The sequence below is a fragment of the Hippopotamus amphibius genome, chromosome 5 (assembly GCF_030028045.1).
Source record: "Hippopotamus amphibius kiboko isolate mHipAmp2 chromosome 5, mHipAmp2.hap2, whole genome shotgun sequence".
In the NCBI taxonomy this organism is placed as follows: domain Eukaryota; kingdom Metazoa; phylum Chordata; class Mammalia; order Artiodactyla; family Hippopotamidae; genus Hippopotamus; species Hippopotamus amphibius.
Genome location: NC_080190.1, coordinates 31,345,144 through 31,368,576, shown reverse-complemented (window position 1 = coordinate 31,368,576; position 23,433 = coordinate 31,345,144). Strand labels below are relative to the sequence as shown.

At 48.6% G+C, this 23,433-nt stretch overlaps 1 protein-coding gene across 3 annotated transcripts in view; it reads right to left on the bottom strand.

Moving 5' to 3' along the window:
- Positions 1 to 1,827: 1,827 nt before the first annotated feature.
- PYROXD2 (pyridine nucleotide-disulphide oxidoreductase domain 2) overlaps positions 1,828 to 23,433 on the bottom strand; it is a 37,481-nt gene continuing 15,875 nt past the window's right edge. For 2 of the 3 annotated variants that reach the window (XM_057737261.1, XM_057737259.1), the window contains 11 exons: positions 22,294 to 22,447; positions 20,424 to 20,485; positions 20,234 to 20,331; positions 16,537 to 16,678; positions 16,008 to 16,142; positions 14,719 to 14,791; positions 14,303 to 14,459; positions 13,815 to 13,969; positions 13,068 to 13,174; positions 11,461 to 11,581; positions 9,675 to 10,680 (listed from right to left, as the gene is read on the bottom strand). In XM_057737261.1, coding sequence (XP_057593244.1) covers positions 10,610 to 10,680; positions 11,461 to 11,581; positions 13,068 to 13,174; positions 13,815 to 13,969; positions 14,303 to 14,459; positions 14,719 to 14,791; positions 16,008 to 16,142; positions 16,537 to 16,678; positions 20,234 to 20,331; positions 20,424 to 20,485; positions 22,294 to 22,447 — 1,275 coding nt within the window. In that variant the 3' untranslated portion in view covers positions 9,675 to 10,609. Of the gene's footprint in view, positions 2,205 to 9,674; positions 10,681 to 11,460; positions 11,582 to 13,067; positions 13,175 to 13,814; positions 13,970 to 14,302; positions 14,460 to 14,718; positions 14,792 to 16,007; positions 16,143 to 16,536; positions 16,679 to 20,233; positions 20,332 to 20,423; positions 20,486 to 22,293; positions 22,448 to 23,433 lie in introns of those variants that run through there. The other variant, XM_057737260.1, reaches the window with a different exon arrangement.

Sequence of the window (23,433 nt, the reverse complement as noted above, 5' to 3'; positions counted from 1 at the left end):
ACCACTGGTCACACTCTAGTGTAGGGACACTTCCTTACTGACTTGCTTGCATGTAGATTTATGCTATTCTAGGAACTTGCACCTCACAATTGAGGTCAGAGTAGAAAAACTAAGCAGGATTATTTTTGATACTGGAGGGCATTCACTTACCATGTAAAATCCAGTGTATGTCAGGCTCTTCTCTTTTAATACAAATGGGAAGTGAACCCGATGTCATATGTTCAACAAGTTCAGTGCAACAAATTCATTGGGTACCTCTGCGATTCTCACCTCCTTCCCTTAAAGCTCCTCCTTCTAATTACCAAACTCGGGAGAGGCATGGAATAAATGGGCGGGACCTTGCTGTTCTTTGGAGCTGCCCAAGTGGGTATAGTTGAAAAAGTCTAGGAACCCCTGGTTAAAGGACTCAGAAGAATGTTCTTCTCCGCCACCAGCCCTCTGCAGCCCTGGTTACAGATCCACCTTGACTTAGCTCGAGGTTCTAGACAAACGCAGAGTGAGGAACACAGCCTTGTGAAGCATCCCCAGAGGTCCTGACTGCTAATTACCCGCAGGGAGGGTAATTCTCACCATCTTAGGAAGACTTTGATACCGAGACAGCCTCCTGGGATAGTGTCCAATATGGATCCTCTTATTTGGGTCCATCGTTTTATGGGGAGCGGGGAGTGGGGGAAGAGAGCTGCTGTTTATCTGTGTTCACCTTCAGCATGGCAGAGCTTGGATTAGGGGCTTTTTGCGTCTGACTTAATTTACTTTTGTTCTCACAGCAACTCTGTGACGTATGACTGACCCGATTTTGCAGATGAGGAAACTAGTCGGCCTGACATACCTCAAACCCCGGTCTCCCCGCCACGCCCTGCAGCACCCCCCCCCGCCGGGGTCCCAAAGAACCAGCACTCCACTCTCCTGAGCAGAGGTCGCTCTCAAACTGTGAAAGAAGCAGAAGCCTTAAAAAGCCCAAGCAAACAAACAAGAGGCTGACAATCTGAAAATAAAACCAACACGTACTGAGCCTGGAATGGAAGCTCCTGATGGGTCTGTCCTTGGAACTCACTGCCCCCGATTCACCCCAAGCCCTGGGCAACCCCCCCCCTGCGTTTAGGTTGCATTTAGGGCTCCATTGGCTCAGGGGGCATCGTCGCCACCATAAAAGGTGGCCGAACCACGGATGGGAGGCTGCTTCCCCCCATATACATCTCTTCCTAACTTGGAATGTCTTTTCAAACACATTTTTCTGCCTTATATTTCCAGAGGAGGTGTCCTTAAGTGTAGGTAGGCCACCGTGTTGTGACCTGATTCCTGCTCAGCTGTAAGGTTTTTCTGTCCCCTGGCAGGGGACAGACACTCAGCATTCCAGGAAGGGTCAGCAGTGGAACTGCTATTTATTTAACTGCTAATCTCACTTATGTGAAATGAATTTACTCTGCTATTAGAACTCACCTTGCTTCCTGCCCTGAAGGGCTCCTATAATTTACACCTGACTGCTTCTCTGTGCACTACTTCCTGGGCTGAGGGTTGGGAGCTGGGTCTTGGGGTGACTCATGTTAGGAGGTTGTTTACACAGAAGAGAAGTTTTCTCATTATAGACTGGGATGGTTACTATAAAAGCAGTGGTGTTGGTTTTTTTCCTCCTAATAACCGATTCCCCTTTAGGCCACCCTTTGCCAAGGAAGTTTGCTTACTATTATTAAACTTCTTCCCAATTCCAAATACAGGCTGCTCCAGTTCAGACAGTGTGCAGATGACTGTCCACCTTCTCCAGGGCAAACCTGGCCCCTGGATTCTCACCTGCCTCCATCCTTGATGAAATGCAGGTAGGCTGCACAGTCCCAAAGCAGGTGTTCATGGCCAAGGTGTCCGGGCCGCTCTTGGAACAAAGGGTTTATGGGGCCGATACTTACCAAGTTTTACAAACATCTCTGAAAAGCAGGGGATGCCCACTAAAGCTTTTAGACCCCTGGCCGGGGTCTTTCACTTTTCTTGTGGTAGGGGTGAGCAAGGAACCATTGACACTGAGGCTGCTGGTGACAGGGCTCTTCTACTGAGACAAGAAGGATTCATGCTGGCCTCCTGCGGACACTCCCACATCAAGCTCTTGGCCTGAGCAGATGGGGGGGTGATGGTCTGAAGATCTGGTTCTGGCCTTCTGGAGACACTGTTCCATTCCTAACCCACTTCCATCTCTGAACAGTTCATTTGGGTGCCTTAGGAGAAGCCAAGAGAGGGCAGCTTAAAAGCTTCTCTTGGAGGGGCTCTGTCAACACTGTGAATGTGGTCACTTAAAAAAATGAAGGGGCTGGTCACCTTCCAGCTTGTATACAATCGCCAGTGTCTGCTCAGATAAACTCCTTGTTGGCTGTAGAATGAAGCCAGCCTTTAGCCAGGCTCGAGCCTTTTGTCCTATTTCCCATCATTGCTTTTCACAAACCCTCTTCCAACAGTGTGCTCCCGAGCTCTCTGCCCATTGCTACCTCCCTGCCTTTGCTACATGCTGCTCTGGAGGAACTAGAATGCCCTCTTCATTTTTTTCGCCCAAGTCTGGAGTGATCTCACTCTAGCTCAGGCCCCCTCTGCTGGAAGAAATACTCCCTGACCCTACCTGCTCACAGGCAGCTCCTCCCTCCATCAGATTCCACTAGTGTGTTCTGTACAGGTTCATACGGGACTGGAGGTGTTACTAATCCTTATATGCATGTCCTCTGCCTCCCCCAACCACCCCGTGGATGCTGTGAGACTAGGGACTATTGCTTCACATTCATGCACAGCCCTTCACAAAAGCAGGGCCACAATGAGTGGCTCTTGCTGATGACACAACCAGTTTTCTACTAGTTGGATCCAGAGAGTAGCTTCTTGCTTAGGAAGTGACTTTCGGTGTCAGAAAGACCTCACTTCTACTCTTGACTGTCTCAACTCCCAGCTTTATGACCTTCGGCAAGCTATTTAACTTCATTGGGCTTGTTTCTCATCTGTGAAAACAGACACCCAGTGTAATTGGCTCCTGGGTTTGTTGTGGATTTAAAGGAAGTAACATGTGAAATGCATGGTTGGTGCATTGGCTGGCACAGAATCAGGTCTCAATAAACAGTAGCCATTATTATCATCTGATACTTTTTTGGGCTGGTGCCCAGGTAGCTCTGCTACAGCAAGACTAAACAAATAGCAAATTAATGGAGATGTTGATTTTAGGGGAGGCATCCTAGTGAGAATGTTGAAGTGACGTCTGGAGATCCAAAAAGGAGAGAAATCAGAGGTAAACCCAACCCTATTTCTCCCAACTTTTCAACCACCTGCAGACAGACTAGTTCTTAGCTGATTCTCCAGATATTGCAGAGTTTTTCCCAGAGGCAGGTTAAGAGTGACTGTGCGTGACTCTGAAGACCTGTACTTGTCACCTGACCTTGAACATAACAAACAGCCCCTGAGGAAGGTAGTTCCAATTACAGTGGACTTGGAAGAGCTCTTTCAAGGCAGATTGATTTATTGGACCAGAAATTCAGCTCAACAGCCCACACACAGAATCTGCCTTTGGCAAACTGCCCTGCCTGCTTCCTTCTCTCTTGCTCTGATATATTGATCTGTGTGTGTGAGTTGGTGCAGTTTATTGTAGAGGTGTGTGTGTACTGTTGTCCCAGGTTGGAAGCTCCTGGCTTGGGGGCTCTCTGTCTGAGGGATCTCCAAATCTGAAACTAAAAGGTCTCTTGCTCCATTTCTTCATGTGGTGGCTTTAACTTCATTCATCTGCTACAGATGGGCCCAGAATGTTCCACACTTCCTCTCACTATGTCTGAACCTTCTGAGTGCGGTAACATGTCCTTTTGCAAGGAAGGAAGAAACCTAGTCTGCGTCGTGTGCCTTGTGCCAGGCAAAACCTCACTCTCCCCATGAGTCAAAAGAAACTGAGACTCAGAGGTGTTAAGGAACTTTCCCAAGGTCAAATGGCAGTAGAGCCGGGATCCACACCCAGGTGTGCCTGAGTGATGACCTCAGTGATGGCAGACTCTGGGCCTAGCCCTGCTGGGGGACAGATGGCCAGACATTACAGGAGGGACATCCAGATCACAGGGTCACCTCAAACGGAAATGCTCTGAAATGTAGGGGCACAATTTCCATTCATACCATCAGACATATATTATACCCACCGTGTGCATGGCTGTTTGGCCTCCCCTGTACTATCTATTGCTATGTAACAAATTACCACAAACTTAGCAGCTGAAAACAACACACATTTATTATCCCATAGTTTCCACCAGTCAGGACTCCAGGCAGGTGTAGCTGAAGCCTCTGCTTAGGGTCTCGTAAGGCTACAATCAAGGTTTTGCCCAGGGCTGCACGCTCATCTGGAAGCTCAGCTGGGGAAGGATCTGTTTCTCTGCTCACATGCCCGTTGGCACCATTTGGTTCCTCAAGGTTGTCGGACTGAGAGCTTGTCTTTTGCTGGCTGTTGGTTGGAGGCTGCTCTCAGGCCCTAGAGGCTGCTTTCCATGTGGAGATGCCCAGTGTGGCCACCTGCTTCCTTACAGCCAGCCCAGGAGAGAGAGATTCTTGCAAGATGGGTGCCACCATCTTTTGTGACATAATCACATACATCCCATCACCTTTGTCATAGTCTATTGGTTAGAAGCAAGTCACAGTTCCTGCCCACACTCAAGGTGAGAGAGTCACATAAGGACATGAGCACCAGGAAGCAGGGATCATGGGTGGGGGGGCATCTTGGGGGTCTCCTGTCCTTTCCCCTCTTCTCCTTTCTTTCTCTCTTCCTTCATTTCACCACCATCCTCACCTAGACTCAGGCCTAGGGCTCTCCCAGTAAGTAAGAGCTTTACAGCAATGATGTCAACAAGTAATATGACTTTGTGCCAGGCACCCAGGTAGTTTTCTTTTTAACTTTTTCTTGAAGTATAATATACACACAGAAAACTGCAATGTCCAAAGTGGAGAGTTGGACGAATTTTTTGGAGACCGAACATACCCACGTAACCATTCCACAGATCAAACAGCAGGATATCATCAGCACCCCAAAGCCCTCGCTGGCTCCCTTCCAATCCCTACACCCGCAAAGGTGAACCTCGAACAGCATAGATTACTTCCTCCTGTTTCTGTATGTTTCATAAATGGCATTCTACAGCCTGTATTATCTTGTGCCTGGCTTTCTTGACTCAACATAGTGCTGTGTCATGCGGTTCTAGGTTGTTCATTCTCATCGCTGAACAGGATTCCCTTGTGTGAACATACCACAATTTGCTTATCTGTTCCATTGCTGACGGGCACCGAGTCATCGCCAGTTTGGAGGTGTTACAAATAGTGCTGCTGTGAGCAGCATATTATGTGCCTTTTGGTGAACCCCTGTAACCACTTCCGCTGGATGTAGTTGTGGGAGTGGCACTGCTGGGGCGTAGGGTGTGCATGTTTTGATGGGCTGTGTTTGTGTGTAGAATCCTCACATTCCCTCTGTGCGGAAGGGATCATCAGCCCCTTTATGCGGGACAGCGTTTGAGCCAGACCTGCACCTCCTCCAGAGCTCCCGAGAGATCAAGCAGGAGGAAAGGCACCGTGGAGAAAGTGTAGGTCTGACTCTAATGCGTTTTCACTACCGACAACCCTCTTTATCACTTTTCTTAAGAGATCCATTGTTCTGGAAGGTTTCTGCATACCAAGCTGCCAAGCAAATGTCGTTTGCTCACTACCATTTAGTTCATCTTCCAGTTCTCTTCAAGGACACATCAGCTGCAGACTGGCTGATCCAACAACATGTATAACAGAACCGATATAATTTCAGAAAAAAACAAAGTCCTGGTCTGGGGTCACGTTTGTAGCCTCCTTACAGGAACGCTGGGTTTCTGCAGGGCTGTGGAGACACTGACAACCTGCTGTCCTTCCCCTTGTTCCCCTTGTGCTGTGAGGCAACTCCAGGTGATGCAGATCCCCACCGCTCCACTAAGGAAGCCTGAGACCCAGACTCTGTCCGAAACCCTCTGATTTATGATCAACAAATATACATTAATGCATAAGTAATTCACAAATCATTTGGACCAGACCTAGATCATCATTTTAAACAAAATTACAAAGCCCCAAGCATTTACTATGGGTTTAGTATTAAACTAAGGTGGGTTATGTGAAGGTAGTAAGAAACCCTTTCCAAACTGCCACCAAGTGGCCAGAAAGGCTTCAGGCTGTTGCTAACATATGGGTGTACTTGGTTCTTCCCCCTTCATCTATTTCTGTTCTTCTCCATCTCTGTCTCTCTGTCTCTCTCTTTGCATCTCTCTCTGTATGTGTATGTGTGATATATATACCATACAAATATCTCCCATATACATATGTCTCCCATATATATACATGTATATTACATCTATATACATATTAGAGAGAGACAGAAAGATGTTTATCTTTATATCTCTATCTCAATCTATAAACAAAATTGGAATCCCACTGTACCTTACTTTTTATTAGCATTTTTTCTATGAGATTAAAAAAGTAATTTCAAAAACATGATTTTACATTAGAGAAATGCAAGTCAAAGCCACAATGAGGTATCACCTCACACTGGTCAGAGTGGCCATCACCAAAAATTCTAGAAACAATAAATGTTGGAGAGGGTGTGGAGAAAAGGGAACTCTCCTGCACTGTTGGTGGGAATGTAAGCTGGTACAGCCACTATGGAAAACAGTTTGGAGGTTCCTTAAAAAACTAAAAATGGAACTACCATATGGCCCAGTAATCCCACTACTGGCATATACCTAGAGAAAACCATAATCCAAAAAGAAACACATACTATAATGTTCATTGCAGCAGTATTTACAATAGCCAGGACATGGAAGCAATCTAAATGCCCATCGATAAATGGATAAAGAAGATGTGGCACATATATACAATGGAATATTACTCAGCCATAAAAAGGAATGAAATGGAGCTATATGTAATGAGGTGGATAGACCTAGAGACTGTCATACAGAGTGAAGTAAGCCAGAAAGAGAAAAACAAATACCATATGCTAACTCATATATATGGAATCTAAAAAAATGGTACTGATGAACCCAGTGACAGGGCAAGAATAAAGATGCAGATGTAGAGAATGGACTTGAGGACATGGGGTTGGGGGTGGGGGTCGAAGGGGAAGCTGGGACGAAGTGAGAGAGTAGCATAGACATATATATACACTACCAAATGTAAGAGATAGCTAGTGGGAAGTTGCTGTATAACAAAGGGAGATCAACTCGATGATGGATGATGCTTTAGAGGGCCAGGATAGGAAGATAACCAAATGTTATCTTCCAGAGACACGAAACAGGGAGGGAGTCGTGGGAGGGAGGGGACATGGGGATATATGTATAAATACAGCTGATTCACTTTGGTGTACCTCAAAACCTGGTACAAGAGTGTAAAGCAATTATATTCCAATAAAGAGCTTAAAAAAAACCCCATGATTTTAGAAATATTGCTGTTTGATATTCCATCACATGCAGTTACCATGATTAATTTAACTAATTCTCTATTTGGGGATGTTTAAGCTGTTTTCAATATTTTGCCATTGCTAATAACACTGCATGAATATGCTTGTATCTAAATCCTTGGCGACATCTCTGATATTTTCCTTAGGCTAAGTGACAAGATGCTGAATCACCTATCAAATGGGTTGGTTTTTGGATGTTTGCTTTTGAGTCTTATTATTAAATTCAAATTTATGCTGCTGCCAACAGTGTACAAGTGTCTTTTCTGCCTACCCTGGTAGTTTTCTAAGTAATTTTTCTCAATTTTATGGATAAAACATGATCGTTTGACTTTAATTGATTCCTGGTGAGGTTAAATATTTTTTCGGACTTGCAGTCCATTTGCGTTCGTCCTTATTTTGCATTTTGTGTTCCTTTTTATGCCATATGTTTTCCAACTCTCCCACAGAATGCCACCCTGCGCTCAGGCAAGACTCCTTCCCTGCTGCATCCCTGCCTTTACTATGGGAGTCATCAGTGTCCCACAGAACACTGGTCAAATGCTTTGCAAACAGAACCATGGTCAAATGCTTTGCAAACAGAGCATGTGTCAGAAAAAATGCGCACTCACAAGGCCCGCAGGTGGCTTGGCCAGCCACATCTGTCATTCCTCCAACTAGGATGCCCGAATCCCTCCCAGAGCTGTAAACCTCACATCTCACCGGGACTCTGGACCACCACCCAGGGGCTGTCAGAGCAGCAGGGGCTGGCCACGGTGCCTAATGACTTAACCAGGTGAGGTTCACGAGCGCACGACTGTGCCTCAGAGGAACTGCTCCCTACTGCTTCAGGGAAGCGGGCAACTGTAAATCAGGTAACAATGTGGCCCTGACTTATTTATCCTTGTAAGAGTTTTACATTCCCATGTCAGCAAGGGGCCCATTACCCGATCCGGCCAACCTGCAGTCATCACTTTGGGAAAGCACAACCCCCTTGCTCAGCGGGACGGCATGCTGGGGGCGGGCAGGAGCCAAGGCACCCCACAGGGCTGGACCGACCCTGTGTCTCATCTGGAACCAAATGTTATCTTCCAGAGACACGAAACAGGGACAGGAAGTCACCACACAGTGGGAAATTCTTCCCCTCACTGCTAACACTGCTCTTCCGCCTCCCCCAGCCTTCTCCTTCAGAGGGGATGTTTGCCAGGACAGCAGCTGCACCCTGGGAGGTGTGAGAGTGAGTCATTCACATCGGAGTGGACATGATAAAAGAGAGGCTCTCCAGCCTTCGGCTGGTTCTGTTTAGCAATCGCGGCCAAGGCTACACTCAATGTCCCAAAATACCAGGTTGGCCAGAAAGTTCATTTGGGTTTTTCCATGAGGTCTTACAAAATCCTGAATGAACTTTTTGGCCAACCCAATAAATCATGGTTATAATCCTTACAAGAGAATATTAGGCAGCCATTAAAAAGAATGTTTTCAAAGAATTTTTATGATACTGAAAAATGCTCATGACATGAAGTACAATGAAGAAAAGAAAGGTGTAAAACCCACCTACAGAATGTAGACTATGATCCCAACCATGTAAAAGACTAGCAGGAAATATTATAAAATAGTGACTCTGTAGGTAAGAGTAGGTTTGAGTTTTATGTTCTTGATTATTATATTGAAAAATTTTCCTACACTAAGCATTTGTAACTTTTACTTACAAAAAAACATGGATATTTTGAAAGAACAAGTCTGAGGCGATTTGCCCCAGGCCCCCGTGATTTCTCTGGTTCCTATTTGTTACTCACTTCTGCTCTCCTGACTCACGTGCTAGGGACCAATGTGTCTGCCCTCGCCCCACGTGCTTCCCTCTTCCCTCCCTCCCCGCCCTATTCTTGCTTCCTTACGTTTCCCCCTCCTTGGGCCCTGGCAAGTCTTTTGAGAAAGGCAAATCTTAGAAATTAGACCAAAATCAAATTTTCAACAAGCTCAAAACTTCAGTTGTACTAATGCTGACTGGGGCAGGGGTAGAGGACAAGACTGACAGCCCTTCTTGTGGGAGAAGCTTGGTGGACCTGAGGACTGCCCTGCTCTGCCCTGGTCACACTGCTCCTAGCGGGCTGGTTTCAATCTGGCGCCTGGTTAAAAGAAGGATGTTGAAAAGACTGCCTTGTGCAGAATCCAGAAATGACAATAGTGTCTCCACCAACAAGATCAGCAGCAAGAGCCCACCGTGTACCAAACGCTTGTCCTGTGCCAGAGAGTGGACTGAACCATGATCTATTGTCTTATGTGATATTTAAAACAACTTCTTGACAGATAAGAAATTTGGGTTTATTGAGGTTAAGTGATAAGGTGGGTAATTGTTAATCTGCATAAATTTGCCCAGAGAAAGGAGGGAGGAGATGCCCCAGGGAACCTTCCACCTCTGCTGCTGATGGGGCCTCTGGACCACGGCTTTGGCTGCTGGGATGGGAGACGCTGGCTGGGAGAGGTGCATGACCACGGGGACATTTGCGTGGCTCTTTCCAACCAAGAGTGACAACCCAGTTCACTTTAGAATAACATAGGTGTATGTGGAAAGATTTAGTGATGTGACCGGTATGGCTCGCTCATTGGAAGTAAGAGGTTGAATCTGCAGAATTGGGAATGTGAGTCCCCAGATGGCCCTCGGCTACACCTACTTTGCACTCACCCCGACTGCTGTTTGCTGAACTCTGGTGGCTTTGATGTGGCCCCTGCGGGTGACTGTGTGGGGCACTGGGGAATTGGGTCCTTTCTTAGACAGTTTGCCAGAAATGTGACAGCAGTAGACCGGGCCTCCCTTCAATCAGCTGGTAGCAGGGACCTGGCAGTCAGGAAAGGATGCTTGCTGGTCAAATGGACGGTTTGGAGTGGATGTTGTGAGATTACTGAGTATCCCAGACAAGTTTATCCCACATTGTTATTTCATATTACCTACTGTACTAATGCACAGAAAAATGCAAACTATAGATATAAAACAAAACCAGTTCATTCATGCAGCCATGGATGTGAGGTTAACTAGGACCCAGTGTAACCTGCACATTTCCTCTAGGGTAGTGGCTTAAGCCTTGAGGATTTGCCTGCCTCAAGCCATATCCTGGGAAGCTGACCCAATGGGGACGTAACATCTCAAGAGTGAATTTATCTTCCTGGGTTAGAGTTGGTTTGGGGTCACATGCTCCTGAGGTCCCTGAAGACCACGTGGGCTGCATTGCGTCCAGCGGCTCCCATGACACCTCCTCCTGGAAGGGAGTCTCCCGTGAACCAAAGCTGTGCTCACCTGCCACCCGCCCCTCCGCCCCCACCAGGGGACTTGCTGAGACACCAGCCACAAAGGAGAGCAGGGATGCCTGAAGGGTGGTGCTGGGGCCATGGGGATCAGAACCATCTGGGATGATTATTAAGACAGATCCTGGACTCCCCTCCAGGCTTCCTGCATCAGTGTAGGAAGGGCCAGGTGCCCTCCCTGCAAGTGGTCCAAGCAAGTGACCCCCTCCCCACCCTCACCCCCAGCCTGAGAGCCGATGGGCCAGATGGCGCGACTCCAAGCACGTGAGACAGAACAAGGGACAAAGGGTTTGAGGGGAAGATGTGGGCGTACAGACCCTGTCTGGGAGGCCGAGGCACACATAGCTCAGAGGAAGCATCTACATGAGATGAGCCTCTGTGGGGTCAGGTAGGCCTGGGATGGGAGCAGGGAAGAATTTTTAAATTGAGAAACTGAACTTTGCCAATCTATACAGGTCTCAAATACGGACGGGGAATTTAGAGACATGGATCTCGCACAACCCACCGTGGGAACTTGGAGAGATGCCTCCACGGGGACGTATCCCCAGGCCTCATGAGGAGTGGACAAGCTAACCCGAGGGTTGTGGCCATTGAATTCTCAATGTGGGAGATGGCGTGCTCTCCTGGGAGTTCCTTCCATCTCGCCTCCCCCCTTGTTTACGCTGTTCCCCTGTCTGCACGCCTCTGCCAGCCCTCGATGCCCTCACAGGGTAGCAGGACTGAAGGTCACTCACCAGGATGGGCCCCACTTCCGCAGAGATACAGGCCCCGGAGAGGGCAGCGGTAGCTGGAGTGCAGGGGCACAGGGCGGGCAAAGTACAGTTGGTCCAGGGTCATGGCACAGTGGAATACGTTCTGCGGGAGGAGGACCACAGTCGTTAACATAGGAGTGTTACAGTCTCCACCACCTCCCTTCCCCTGTTCTCCAAGCAAGGTTCTTTTCCTTCCAGGATGTTTTTTTCTCAGGCTCCTGTGATGCAGAACGAGGAGGGGAAAAGAGAGAATAGTCACACGTGCTAGGGCTGGGGGTGAAGTTTCCTAGAGCATTTTTCAAGAAGGAAGAAGGGTAGGGAGCATCTTCAGAGGGTGAGGAAACCGAGTGGGAAAGAAAAGTGAGATTTTAAAGATGCTGCTGAGGATTATGAATCCCCCTCCCTCTGTCTGAAAGGAATTTGATTTATTCTGACCGCTGGCACCTGTTTCTTTGGCCGCGACACCCATCCGAGCCTGGGCGCTGGGGGTCCACGGTCACAGTAAGTGGAAGACAAGGGCGCTGGGCCCCGAGCGCTGTTCTGCTCCACTGGCCTGAGTCAGACCAGCCGAGGAGGGAGGAGGTGCGGGGGAAGGGGCAGGTCTGCACAAGAAGCCGACCTCTGCTGGACGTCACTGTGGGGATGAGCTTTGCCTGCCCCCTCAACGTGTCCCAGACTGAGCTCACCTCTTCCCTTGAGTCTGCTCTGTCCCATCTTCCCTGCCGCCGTGGGGGGCATCACCTCCCCATCTTTGACCTCCAGGAGGACGCTTTATAGCCCCGCACCCACCCTCTGCTTGCACATTGATCAAGCCTTCTCAATCCACCCGCCCAGGCCTTTAGCCTCCACGGTTTCCTTTCCCTCCTCACTGCCTGGCCTCCCTCACTCTCTATCCGACCCAGCGCTGTCCAATAATGGGAGCCACGCATGTACGTTTAGATTTTCCAGTACCCACATTAACACTCAAAAAGAAACTGGTGAAATTAATGTTAATATATTTTAATTTAAACCAATTAAATCATATATTTAATTTTAACCCAGTCGATCCAAAATATTATTTCAACACTTGATCGGTATAAAAATTATTGTTGAGGTATTCTACATTTTTTTTGGGCTCGGTCTTTGGAATCTGGAGTGCGTTGTATACTTGAAGCACATCTCATTTTGGCCCGGTCAAGTCTAAGCGCTCAATAGCCACATGCAGCCAGCTGCTGCTGTACTGCACCTGGCCTCCTCACTGGCCCCCCGGCCTCCAGGCTCAGTGAGTTTCTGACAAATAAGAGAAGTAGGATGACATGCTGTCTGGGGGAGGCGAGGTCCTTCTGAAGAAAGGCAGATGGGAGAGGCCGACTGGCTGTCCAGGCAGGAGGGCCACAGTCCTGGTGACCTGCTCAGCGGGCGCCGCCTCTCCTCACTCCTCCCCCCTGCCTAGGTCTGACCACGTCTCTGTCCCCTCTCTGCTGTGGCCTCTGCCCGGCCTCCCTTCCTGCTGAAGGCTGGGTGTGGAGGGACACGATAAAGCCACGTGGGCGTGCCAGGGAGCAGGGGTGCGGGGAGAGTGTGATGAGAGACTCCAGTTTTGTACTCACCCCCCCAGGAAGCCCAAAGACTCTCTCCAGGTCAGGGGGTGTGAGGACGTCTCTGCCCACCACGGAGCCCTTGAAGCCAGGGGCGTAGGCCTCAATGCAGTCAAACACTGGGTACCAAACACAGGCACACGAGATGGTGTTAGGAGCAAGAAGAGGCGTTAGGATTGTACAACTCGGCAAATTTGCGAAATTCATTAAACCCTACACTTCAGATGGATATCTTTTCATACGCAAATTATACCTCACTAAGCAAAAAGCAAAAACAGTCCACAGGCAAATAAGCAATTCATTACAAAGGCCTAAGGGTCTCAGGCTAGCCCAGCCTCCCACTCTTTCCTACCTTGTCTACTCCAACCCTAAACACTTGTCTCCCCTTGAGTACGCAAAGATTTCTCCACCTCATTGCTCCTTTAAACCCCAGCTCAAATGTTTCTTCCTTCGGAAAGCTCTCCTGTCTCTGGCTCACAGCTTCCTTCTCTGGTTCACACAGCCTGTTGTGCTGTGGGATTGCTTTATTAGTTTCCTGCACTGGACCGTGAGCAACCTGAGGGCAGAAACTGTGTCTTTTTAGCTTTCTTGGCCCAGGGCCTGACCCCAGCAGGGACTAGCTTTCCCTGGGTACTCCTCTCCCTTGGGCACAGGACTTGCATGTGCTGATCCTCAATGGGACAGTCGGGAGGAGAGGGGTCCAACCGGGCCGCTCGGCCAGCTGTCACTGTGGAGACCGGATGGTCCAGCCCTCCTTACCTCGGTCTGCGTAAGCGTTTCTCTCCTGCTCATCCCAGGTCTTGCCTCCAGCCAGCGTGTAGGGCGTGTACTGAGTGAGGAGGGAGATGACGTGGCAGCCGGGGGGAGCCAGGGTGGGGTCCAGCGAGGAAGGGATGCAGAGCTCAATCATAGGTCTGCGTGTGACACGGGGAGGAGAGAGGGTGGGAGCCGCTCTGAGATGACGGGATCAAACGAAGGCCTGAGATGGGAGGACACTGGGGCCGGGCCAGTGATCTCTGTAAGGTCATGGTGGTGTCTGCCTGCAGGGGCTCGGTGACCACCAGGACAGTCCAGACCACCCACGGGGAGCTCCCTCATCCCCAGGCCCTATCCCCGGCCAGCCCTCCAGGTTGCGGGCTCTCTGGTCCCTCCCAGCCCAGGGGGATGAATGTGCAACATTCCCTGCCTCCCCCCTCAACACACCCCGTGCTCTAACCAGGGGCTCAAGTGTCTCCAGGGTCCCCCACCTGTGGGAGGGCAGGCCATCCACGGCATCTTCAAAAGCCCGACGGAGAAGAAGAGTGTCCTCGCAGTTGAGGTGGATGGAGCACTGGTGATGGGGTAGCGGCTGGCCCCTGGGAGCATTGGGGGCTGCCAGGAAGTCAGGTAGCCTGTCGACAGCCACTGAGGGACCAAAGAGGAGGGTCAGGGCCCAAAGGCCTGTGTCCTCAACTGCCCAGGGTCCTCTACCTCTACCCATCACCTGCTCACCCATGTGGTGGACTGGAAAGAAAAAGCATGAAAAAGTCTTTCACCTTCAACCTTGGAGGCAGGCTGGGGGCAGGGAATAGAGATGATGAAGCAGGTCAGTCTTTCCTGGACACAGATTTCTCACTCAGATAACCTCAAAAGAGACAGCTCTGCAATCTGCTGTGCCTCTTACCATTGATCTTGGTAACAGGCGACTGGGTGTCCAGCTGGGAGATTCTCTCCAGGAACTCCTCAGGAAGCCAGTCCTGAAATGAGAAGGTTTCACTCTGGAGGTGACTGAGGTCCCGGTGGGGAGGGGTGGGGTGGCGCCTTTCTCCTTTGCTCAGAGTGGTCCCTCAACCTCTATTGCTAGAGATCCTCTCCCTCCCTCAGAGCTCAGGCAAGCCACCCGCCTCCTCTGTGAAGCCCTCCTGGACACCTCCGGCTCAGTGCCAACCACTTCTTCCTTTGCGCGCTGCCCGCGTCCTGGCTGTCACTGGCCCACACCAGTTCCTGCTACGGATATGGCCTGTGGGCTGCTGCCTCTTTCTCCTCTGGTTTATAAGTTCTTGGAAGTCTTGATGATTTCAAAATTGTCTTAAGATGATTTTGAACTGATGTTTGCTGAATTTTATTAGTGGAATCACTCAGAAAAAGAGGTGCCTTGTCCCTAAGCGTATTCCCCACACCGTTGGGCGCTCCATGCGCATACATGTCTTACCATATCTTTGGGGGACAGGGAAGGTGTGGCCAATTGCAAAAACTGCCCCAAGTTCCCACCCCTCCCTGTACGCACACCCCTTCTTATTGCCCTCTCACTGTGACTCTGAGCTTGGCACTTGCGTGACTGAGTTTGCTTGATTTTGCCTCCCCCCAGACCCTGAGAGCATGCCTGAGCTGGGGGATGAGAGACACATGGAACAGAGCTGAGTCATCCCGGATATTCTGACAGAAACCCCTGGACTAGCTGCAGCCATCAGCAGGCCCACCAGGCCCTGCAGCTGCCGGAAGATGCACGAGTGAGCCCAGATCAGCTGAACTCAGCCAAGATCCACAGATTTCTCCCACTCTGTGTACTGAATCCGTATTTCTTGTTATACGCCCAGAAGCTGTGTGGTTGTTATGCAACATTCAAGTGGCAATGGGTCACTGACACAAACAGTAGAATCAGAGTTGGTGAGAGGGGAGAAATCAGGACAGTAGGAAAGCTGTAGAAATAACTGAGTTGAAAGTCAGATCTGGCTCTGCCAACTGCCAGCTGCCTGGCCTTGGTCGCCTCACCTCGCTGGACCTTTCCCCTCATCTGTGAGGCTTCTTTGCTCTTTGCTACCTGCCTGTCAGGTAAGGAGAGAAGGACGCACGTCCCCACGGGCAGAGACTTGGCACTTGCGTCTCCCACCCTGATGCAGCCCTGGCCCCCGTCATCCCCCCACGTTCCCACCCCTGTGCTGGCAGACATCTCACCTCCACCCCCAGCCTCACCTGTGGCGTCAGCTTCAGGAAGGTGATCTGCGGCGATGCGTTGGACAGCACCACTTTGCTCCTGACCTCCGAGCCATCCTGCAGCACGACTCCTTGAACACACCCTCCACTGCTCACTTGCACCTTAGCCACCGTCTAGAGCCACCAGAAGGAGCCCCCAGGACCCCAGAGAAGGGAAATGCAAGCTGGGTCTTGGGGGATTTCTGCTGTCTGTGCAGCTCCTAGGCACTCACAGCCTCCTCACCCCTGGCAGATTTTCTGCAGCTCCTCGGGGAGGTATCAGCCCACCCCTCCATTGCAAAGGCTCAGCCCAAATGTGGGATAGTGGCTTCGAATTCAAAGGAGGTGGGCAGAAGGGCTGGGACCTGGTTCACAGCTGTCCAGCCACAGACAGGCTGCAGAGCCCAAGTCTCTTGATTCCGAGCCCAGCCTTGTCCATCAGCACAACGAGGGATGCTCCGAATCCAAGACTTTGTTCTATTCTAAGATCTTTGCCAAAAATCAGGGTGGGAGTAGAGGGGATGTTCACCTTTTCGGTGAAGATGCTTGCTCCGTGCGCCGTGGCCGAGCTTGCGATGGTGTCAGAGAGGGCACCCATGCCACCCTGGACGTAGCCCCAGGCCCCCCGCATCCCATCCAGGCCCCCCATCACATGGTGGAGTAGCACGTACCTGAGGACAGATCATCAGAATCAGTGGCTGGAGGTGGGGTTTGATCCCCCCGGAGTTCTAGGTGCAAATACTCCTTCCCGTCTTGTATCTCCAGCTTCTCCCTGCGCCCATCCAGCTCTGTCCTATTAGCCTTTAAATGAGCTCTTTAAATGAGCTCTTGCAAGAGCCCTTTGCCTCCCATTCTCTCCATGTGAACATCTGGGGGCAAAGCTTTGGTTGCAACCATGTGGCGGCGACACCCAAACCTGCCTCTCCGGCTCTCCCCTGAGTGCCAGCCTGTATGCCCAGCTACCCACAGATATCTCCACTGGCATGGCTTTGGGCAGGCAACTTAAACCCAGCCCCTTGTCCCCATTCCCCAACCTGTTTCTCTGTCAGTCTTCTCCATCCCAGTGAACGGCACCTTCAGTTTCCAACGGAAACCTGGGGGTCGGCCTTGCCTCCTATTAGCCCCTCACCGCCTACATCCAAATTGAGTGCCTCCCAAAGAACTCTCCAAGGCATCGCTCCCTGGTGCCTCCTCCCTGGTCCAGGCCACTCTCTTCTCTTCCTTAAACTGCTGCAGTAACGTCCTCCTAACTGGACCACCTTCTCCCACTCTTTCTTCCCTGCAGACTTTCTCCACATAGGACCTGCAGCCCAATTTCAAACCCAGCTAGGCTCCTGTCACTCGGCTCTCTTCAAGCCTTCACTGGCTCATCTGTGCTCTGAGGGTGATGGTCAGTCTCTGAAAATGGCCTCCAGGCTCCTGCCTGCTCATCAGCCTCATCCCTCCCCACACTCCCCCCCACACCCCACTCCTACTAAACCAAACCTCTCAGTGCCTTGAATGGGCCATATAATCCACTTGCAGCTCCTATATTCCCACATGCTATTCTGGAATCTAGAACCTCCTTCCTCCCTCTTCTTTTCTTTGGCTAATTCCTCCCGTCCTTAGAGTCTCTGATGAAACACCTCTTCCTCACGGGGGCTTCTCTAAGCTGGACCACGTTGCCCCCTGCCTGTTTCCCCATCAGGATGCCCACAGCTCTCCATTCCACTCCTTGCTCTGTGTCGACCTTGCCTATTAGGATTTCAGCTCCATTCACTACTGTATCCCTGGCACCTAGCGCAGGCAAGTTCTCCATCGATATTTATTGAAAGAACGAATGAAAAAAATTTAAAGGCCCATTTCACAAACTGGGCAGTATCTAAGCCTCCTGGACACCCACCAAGAAAAGGACCAGAGGCCCCAGCTGGAAAATCCAAATTGGCTGGTTGATCTTGGCCAAGGTGTTGCAACCACTGCCAACCCCCATTTTTCATTACCCTGGGGGAATTTGGGGCTGGCTTAGTGTGTGTTGAAAAATCACTTCCACGGGGTAACTCTTATCCCTTGACAGATAAGCCACACTGACAGCTTCTAGCTGCATCTTCTGGTGCACTGGAAATGGCCCAAGACCTAACAGCATCCTCTAACCCAACACACACACACACTCTCCCCTTCATTTCTGCTCCTACAAGGGCTCATTAAGTCACACCGCAAGTACACACTTCACTGTGTCTGACTGCCCCCTCTTGGATGAAGATGTCAGTGCACGCTCCACTCACAAAGGGAAAGGCAGCTTCCCGTCCATGCAAAGGTGTCTGTGTGTGTGCGCGTCCTGGAATCCAGGGAAAGGATCTGTGGGTGAGCGATGGGCAACAGGGCTTTATGGGAAGGGAAAAGGTGATAGACAGATGATAAATGATAAATAGATAGATAGATAGATGACAGATAGATGATAGATGATAGATAGATACAGATGGGTAGATAGATAGATGATAGATAGATAGATAGATGATATAGATAGATGATAGATAGATAGATGATAGATAGATGATATAGATAGATGATAGATAGATAGATGATAGATAGATGATAGATGATAGATAGATACAGATGGATAGATAGATAGATGATAGATAGATAGATGATATAGATAGATGATAGATGATAGATAGATGATATAGATAGATGATAGATAGATGATATAGATAGATGATAGATGATAGATAGATGATATAGATAGATAGATAGATAGATAGATGATAGATAGATAGATGATATAGATAGATGATAGATGATATATAGATGATATAGATAGATGATAGATAGGTAGATGATAGATAGATGATATAGATAGATGATAGATAGGTAGATGATAGATAGATGATATAGATAGATGATAGATAGATAGATGATAGATAGATGATATAGATAGATAGATGATAGATAGATGATAGATAGATGATATAGATAGATGATAGATAGATGATAGATAGATGATAGATGATAGATAGATACAGATGGATAGATAGATAGATGATAGATAGATGATATAGATAGATGATAGATGATAGATAGATGATATAGATAGATGATAGATAGATGATATAGATAGATGATAGATGATAGATAGATGATATAGATAGATAGATGATAGATAGATAGATGATAGATAGATGATATAGATAGATGATAGATAGATGATATATAGATGATATAGATAGATGATAGGTAGATGATAGATAGATGATATAGATAGATGATAGATAGGTAGATGATAGATAGATGATATAGATAGATGATAGATAGATGATAGATAGATGATATAGATAGATAGATGATAGATAGATGATAGATAGATGATAGATAGATGATATAGATAGATGATAGATAGATAGATGATATAGATAGATGATAGATAGATAGATGATAGATAGATGATATAGATAGATGATAGATAGATGATAGATAGATGATAGATGATAGATAGATACAGATGGATAGATAGATGATAGATAGATAGATGATATAGATAGATGATAGATGATAGATAGATGATATAGATAGATGATAGATAGATAGATGATAGATAGATAGATGATATAGATAGATGATAGATAGATGATATATAGATGATATAGATAGATGATAGATAGGTAGATGATAGATAGATGATATAGATAGATGATAGGTAGATGATAGATAGATGATATAGATAGATGATAGATAGATAGATGATAGATAGATGATATAGATAGATGATAGATAGATGATAGATAGATAGATGATATAGATAGATGATAGATAGATAGATAGATGATATAGATAGATGATAGATAGATAGATAGATAGATAGATAGATGATATAGATAGATGATAGATAGATAGATATGGAAGAAGATACTCATGTTGAGATATCACGGTGGCAGGACAGAGGCTCTTCCACTGAAGCACTAGGGAGCAGTGGCTGAGAAGGAAGACTTGGTGGGAGTGGGGAGAGGTCAGACAACTCAGGCTGGAAATCAGCTCTGCCACTTACTAGCTGTGTAGCTTTGGGAGGGATACTTCCCTTCTCTGAACCAGGGCTCTGAGATGTTGTTTTGAGGGTTGAGTGAATGCTGTGTGAAGTGCTTGATTCCTGCCTGGCTCGCAGGGGGAGTTCAATGAAAGACAGTTATCACTCTTGGTGGGGGGGAGGGGTGGAATTTACTCTACTCCTGCTGCCCCACCTCACCTCCCACACTCACCCACTCCCCGGCATGTAGGGATTTGTCATGGCTCCAAGCACAGCATCCGTCGCTAGAGTAGCTTTTAGAGGCTCGGACTCAAACCACTGATCCAGCACCTGTGGCAGCAAGACAGCAGGAAGAAGGGCTCACCTCCGGAGCAGAGGCCCGCTCACTGCAAGACCCAGCCTGCGGCTGGGGAACCCCTTACCTTGGTAGCTGGAGCTGTGAGGACCTGGTAATACCGGGGAAGCTGGACTCCCAGGATGCGACCTAAAAGAGGAGATCCATGAACATAAACTGAGACAGGCAAGAAGGGAACACTGAGATCTGTAACGTCTCTGCACATGTTTCTTTATCTGTCAAATGGGACTCATATTTTGTGCCCCTAAGAGCTATTGTGAGGATTAAACAAGGTATGTAAAGCATTTCTAAAGCATTTCCATAGGCACTTAATACATTTTAACTGTTAGAATTATTTTGGGGCAATTTTTAATTTGTTTCTCATTCCCTTACTTTGAGTTCTATAAAGCCATACCCTGGGAGGCAGGAGCTTGGCTAATCCATTCCTCTGATACTGATTCAAACTATCTCAGAGAGTAACTGGGCATTAGGACCTTGAAGGCAGAGGTCGTGAACTCTAGGCATTGTAGCCCCAGTGCCTAATTTGGTGTCTGGTACAGAACAGTTGTTCAATAAATACTACATGAATGTTTATTGCATGCTTATCGTATGAAGCTCCTTGGACTGGTAATCTGGGAGGCAATGTCTACTTTTGGCATTTGTGATAGATTCTACTGGCTCTGATCCTTCACCCCTCCCAATGTCCACACACTTTGCCATGTAACTCAGCACTGCCTTCCACGTTGGCTGAGTTGACCTGCCCTGCCCCTTGATTCTGGGCTAAACATGATATGCTTGGCCAGTGAAATGTTTGCTGATGTGATGCAATCACAGGCTTGAAACTGGCTGGCACACTGGGGCTTCATGTCTGTGCTTCTGTCATTGACATGAGAAGGCCATGCCTGGACTAACCTGCAGCTTCCAAGAAGAGGATGAGAGGCACCTAGAGCAGAGTTGCCCCCGCCACAGACACATGCATGAGACCAGACCAGATCAGCTCAGCCCAGCTGGGATCAGCTGAACCATGCAGACACATGAGAAGTAAATGTTTATTTTTATATGCCACTGGAATTTTGTAGTTTGTTGTGCAGCAATTTTGTGACCACAGCTAACTGATTCAGTATTTTTCTAGAATATAGAAGCTAAACTGGTTTTTGTACCCTAGAGGAGTGGTAGAAAATAATAGGCTTGGTGAAACTTCCCTTCTCATACCCATGCAGACATCACTAATTCGTCACAGATTTTTTTTCTTGCTAAGCCCAATAATCTAGCATCCTTCTTGTATGGGGGGATCTCTTCAAACTCTCTTGGCCCCACCTCTTATCCCAGCCATGGCTATGGTGATGAGCTCCGTGCAGGCTCCGGTCAGCTTCACAGAGTGCAACCTGACAGCATCTCACCTCAGACCTGTAAGATGCGCCTCTTCATTTCTTCCCTGGGGCTTCTCTGGCACCACTACAGGACACCCCCGGGAACCCACCTGGCACCCACAGGTGCACAAGCCAGAAGTTAATGCCTCACGTGAGAGTTAATACCCCAGGGGGCAACCTCTGACCACTGGGGGACAGAACCCGATGCGTAAATGTTTCCCTTTTCTTCTCTTGGGAATGTCCTCACATGCATTTCCTAAGGCTTCCCAGAGAGTCCATGCAGGACCTCATCAGCCACAGTGGTGGCCAGCTCAGTAATGCATCCCGGTATTGACTATCCCTCTTTCCCGTTTCTCCTCCTTTCCCTGGGATCACCCTTCAAAACGAACTACTTGCACATAAATCAGGCTCTATTTTTAGGGCATGCCAGCCTAAGACCTTGTCACTTAAGCGCTCCAGGAGGCCCCTATTAATTGATGGCAGTTGGCAGGCTGCCTTGGAGGTTCAGGCTTATGTCCAATCATGGAGAAAATGGGCTCAGCCAGGCAAAGGTGTGCATCGCGCCCTGATGCCCGCTCTTGGACTTACCCGCCTGCAACAGGGGCTTGAGGGTGGAGAGCGACTTGAGCCTCTGCAGCAGGGAGCCCCGCTGGAAGGCCTCCATGTCCACGGGGGCTGCGTCCAGCAGAGGGCCAATGGCTAATGCCAAGCGATTCATGAATGCCTCATATTTGGGAAAGGCCTGGAACAGAGCTCCGAGTCAAGGCCCCATTGCCTAGAATCCCACAAGGACACTGTTCCCATGCCCTGCCCTCCAGCCACCCCACGTGGCCTGCTGACAGCCCGTCGAGCCTTGTTCTTTCCTCAGGTCTCACGCCCCGCGTGGCTCAGCTTGGCCATGCTGAGTTACTCCCAGCTCTAGGTCTGTGCACTGATGTCAACCCTAGGGGAGTCAAAGAGAGCCTGGGTGGCAGGAGGGCCACCAGGTTGTGGCAAGGACAAGGGGTTGAGGCTGGCCAAGACCAGTCGTCAGCCATGGAAAACTCAAGTATCCTAGGATGTGGTTTCTGTGATAAACCAAAAACCACTTACAGTTTTTCCTCTCTGTCCTGTCTTTCTATATCTTTCTGATAAAAATAAAATCTCTTTCCCTGTATGCCAGCATGTTGACTGTTCCTTCCTGGTCTGCCAATCTCCCACATCCTCTCGTCATGAGCAGGAACAGAAACTTGCATCCCTTCACCCCACACTCTCCTGCAACAGAACCCATTTCAACAGCCTGGTTATGACCCCCACCCCCGCTTCCCTGAATGGGTGACAGGAGCAGGGATGAACACCTGTGCTACCCAAGGCCCTATCTTAATTCTCAGCTGAGAGCTTTTAATTTTTGGTTCATCTAGACTCATGGATATACCCATGGAATTTTACCAACTGTTACGTAAGAAACAGTTGGTAAAAGTTAAAGCACATTGGAGAATCTTGATAAAATGAAGGTAAGCAGCTTTCTCTGTAGCAGGTCTTTAATGTGACCATGCAAAGACAAAACCAGAATTCAGCTCCTTACTTTCCACAGTGGGTGGGATATGGCCTTTGCCTCCTGCTCCTGTCATCACCAGGGACCTGGCCTTATCCTGAATCTTCTCTAGTGCATCTAAGACGAGTAGGACTTGGAGGAGAGGGTATAGACAGTGCAGCCCAACCCACTGTACAAAAGAATCACTTGAAAAG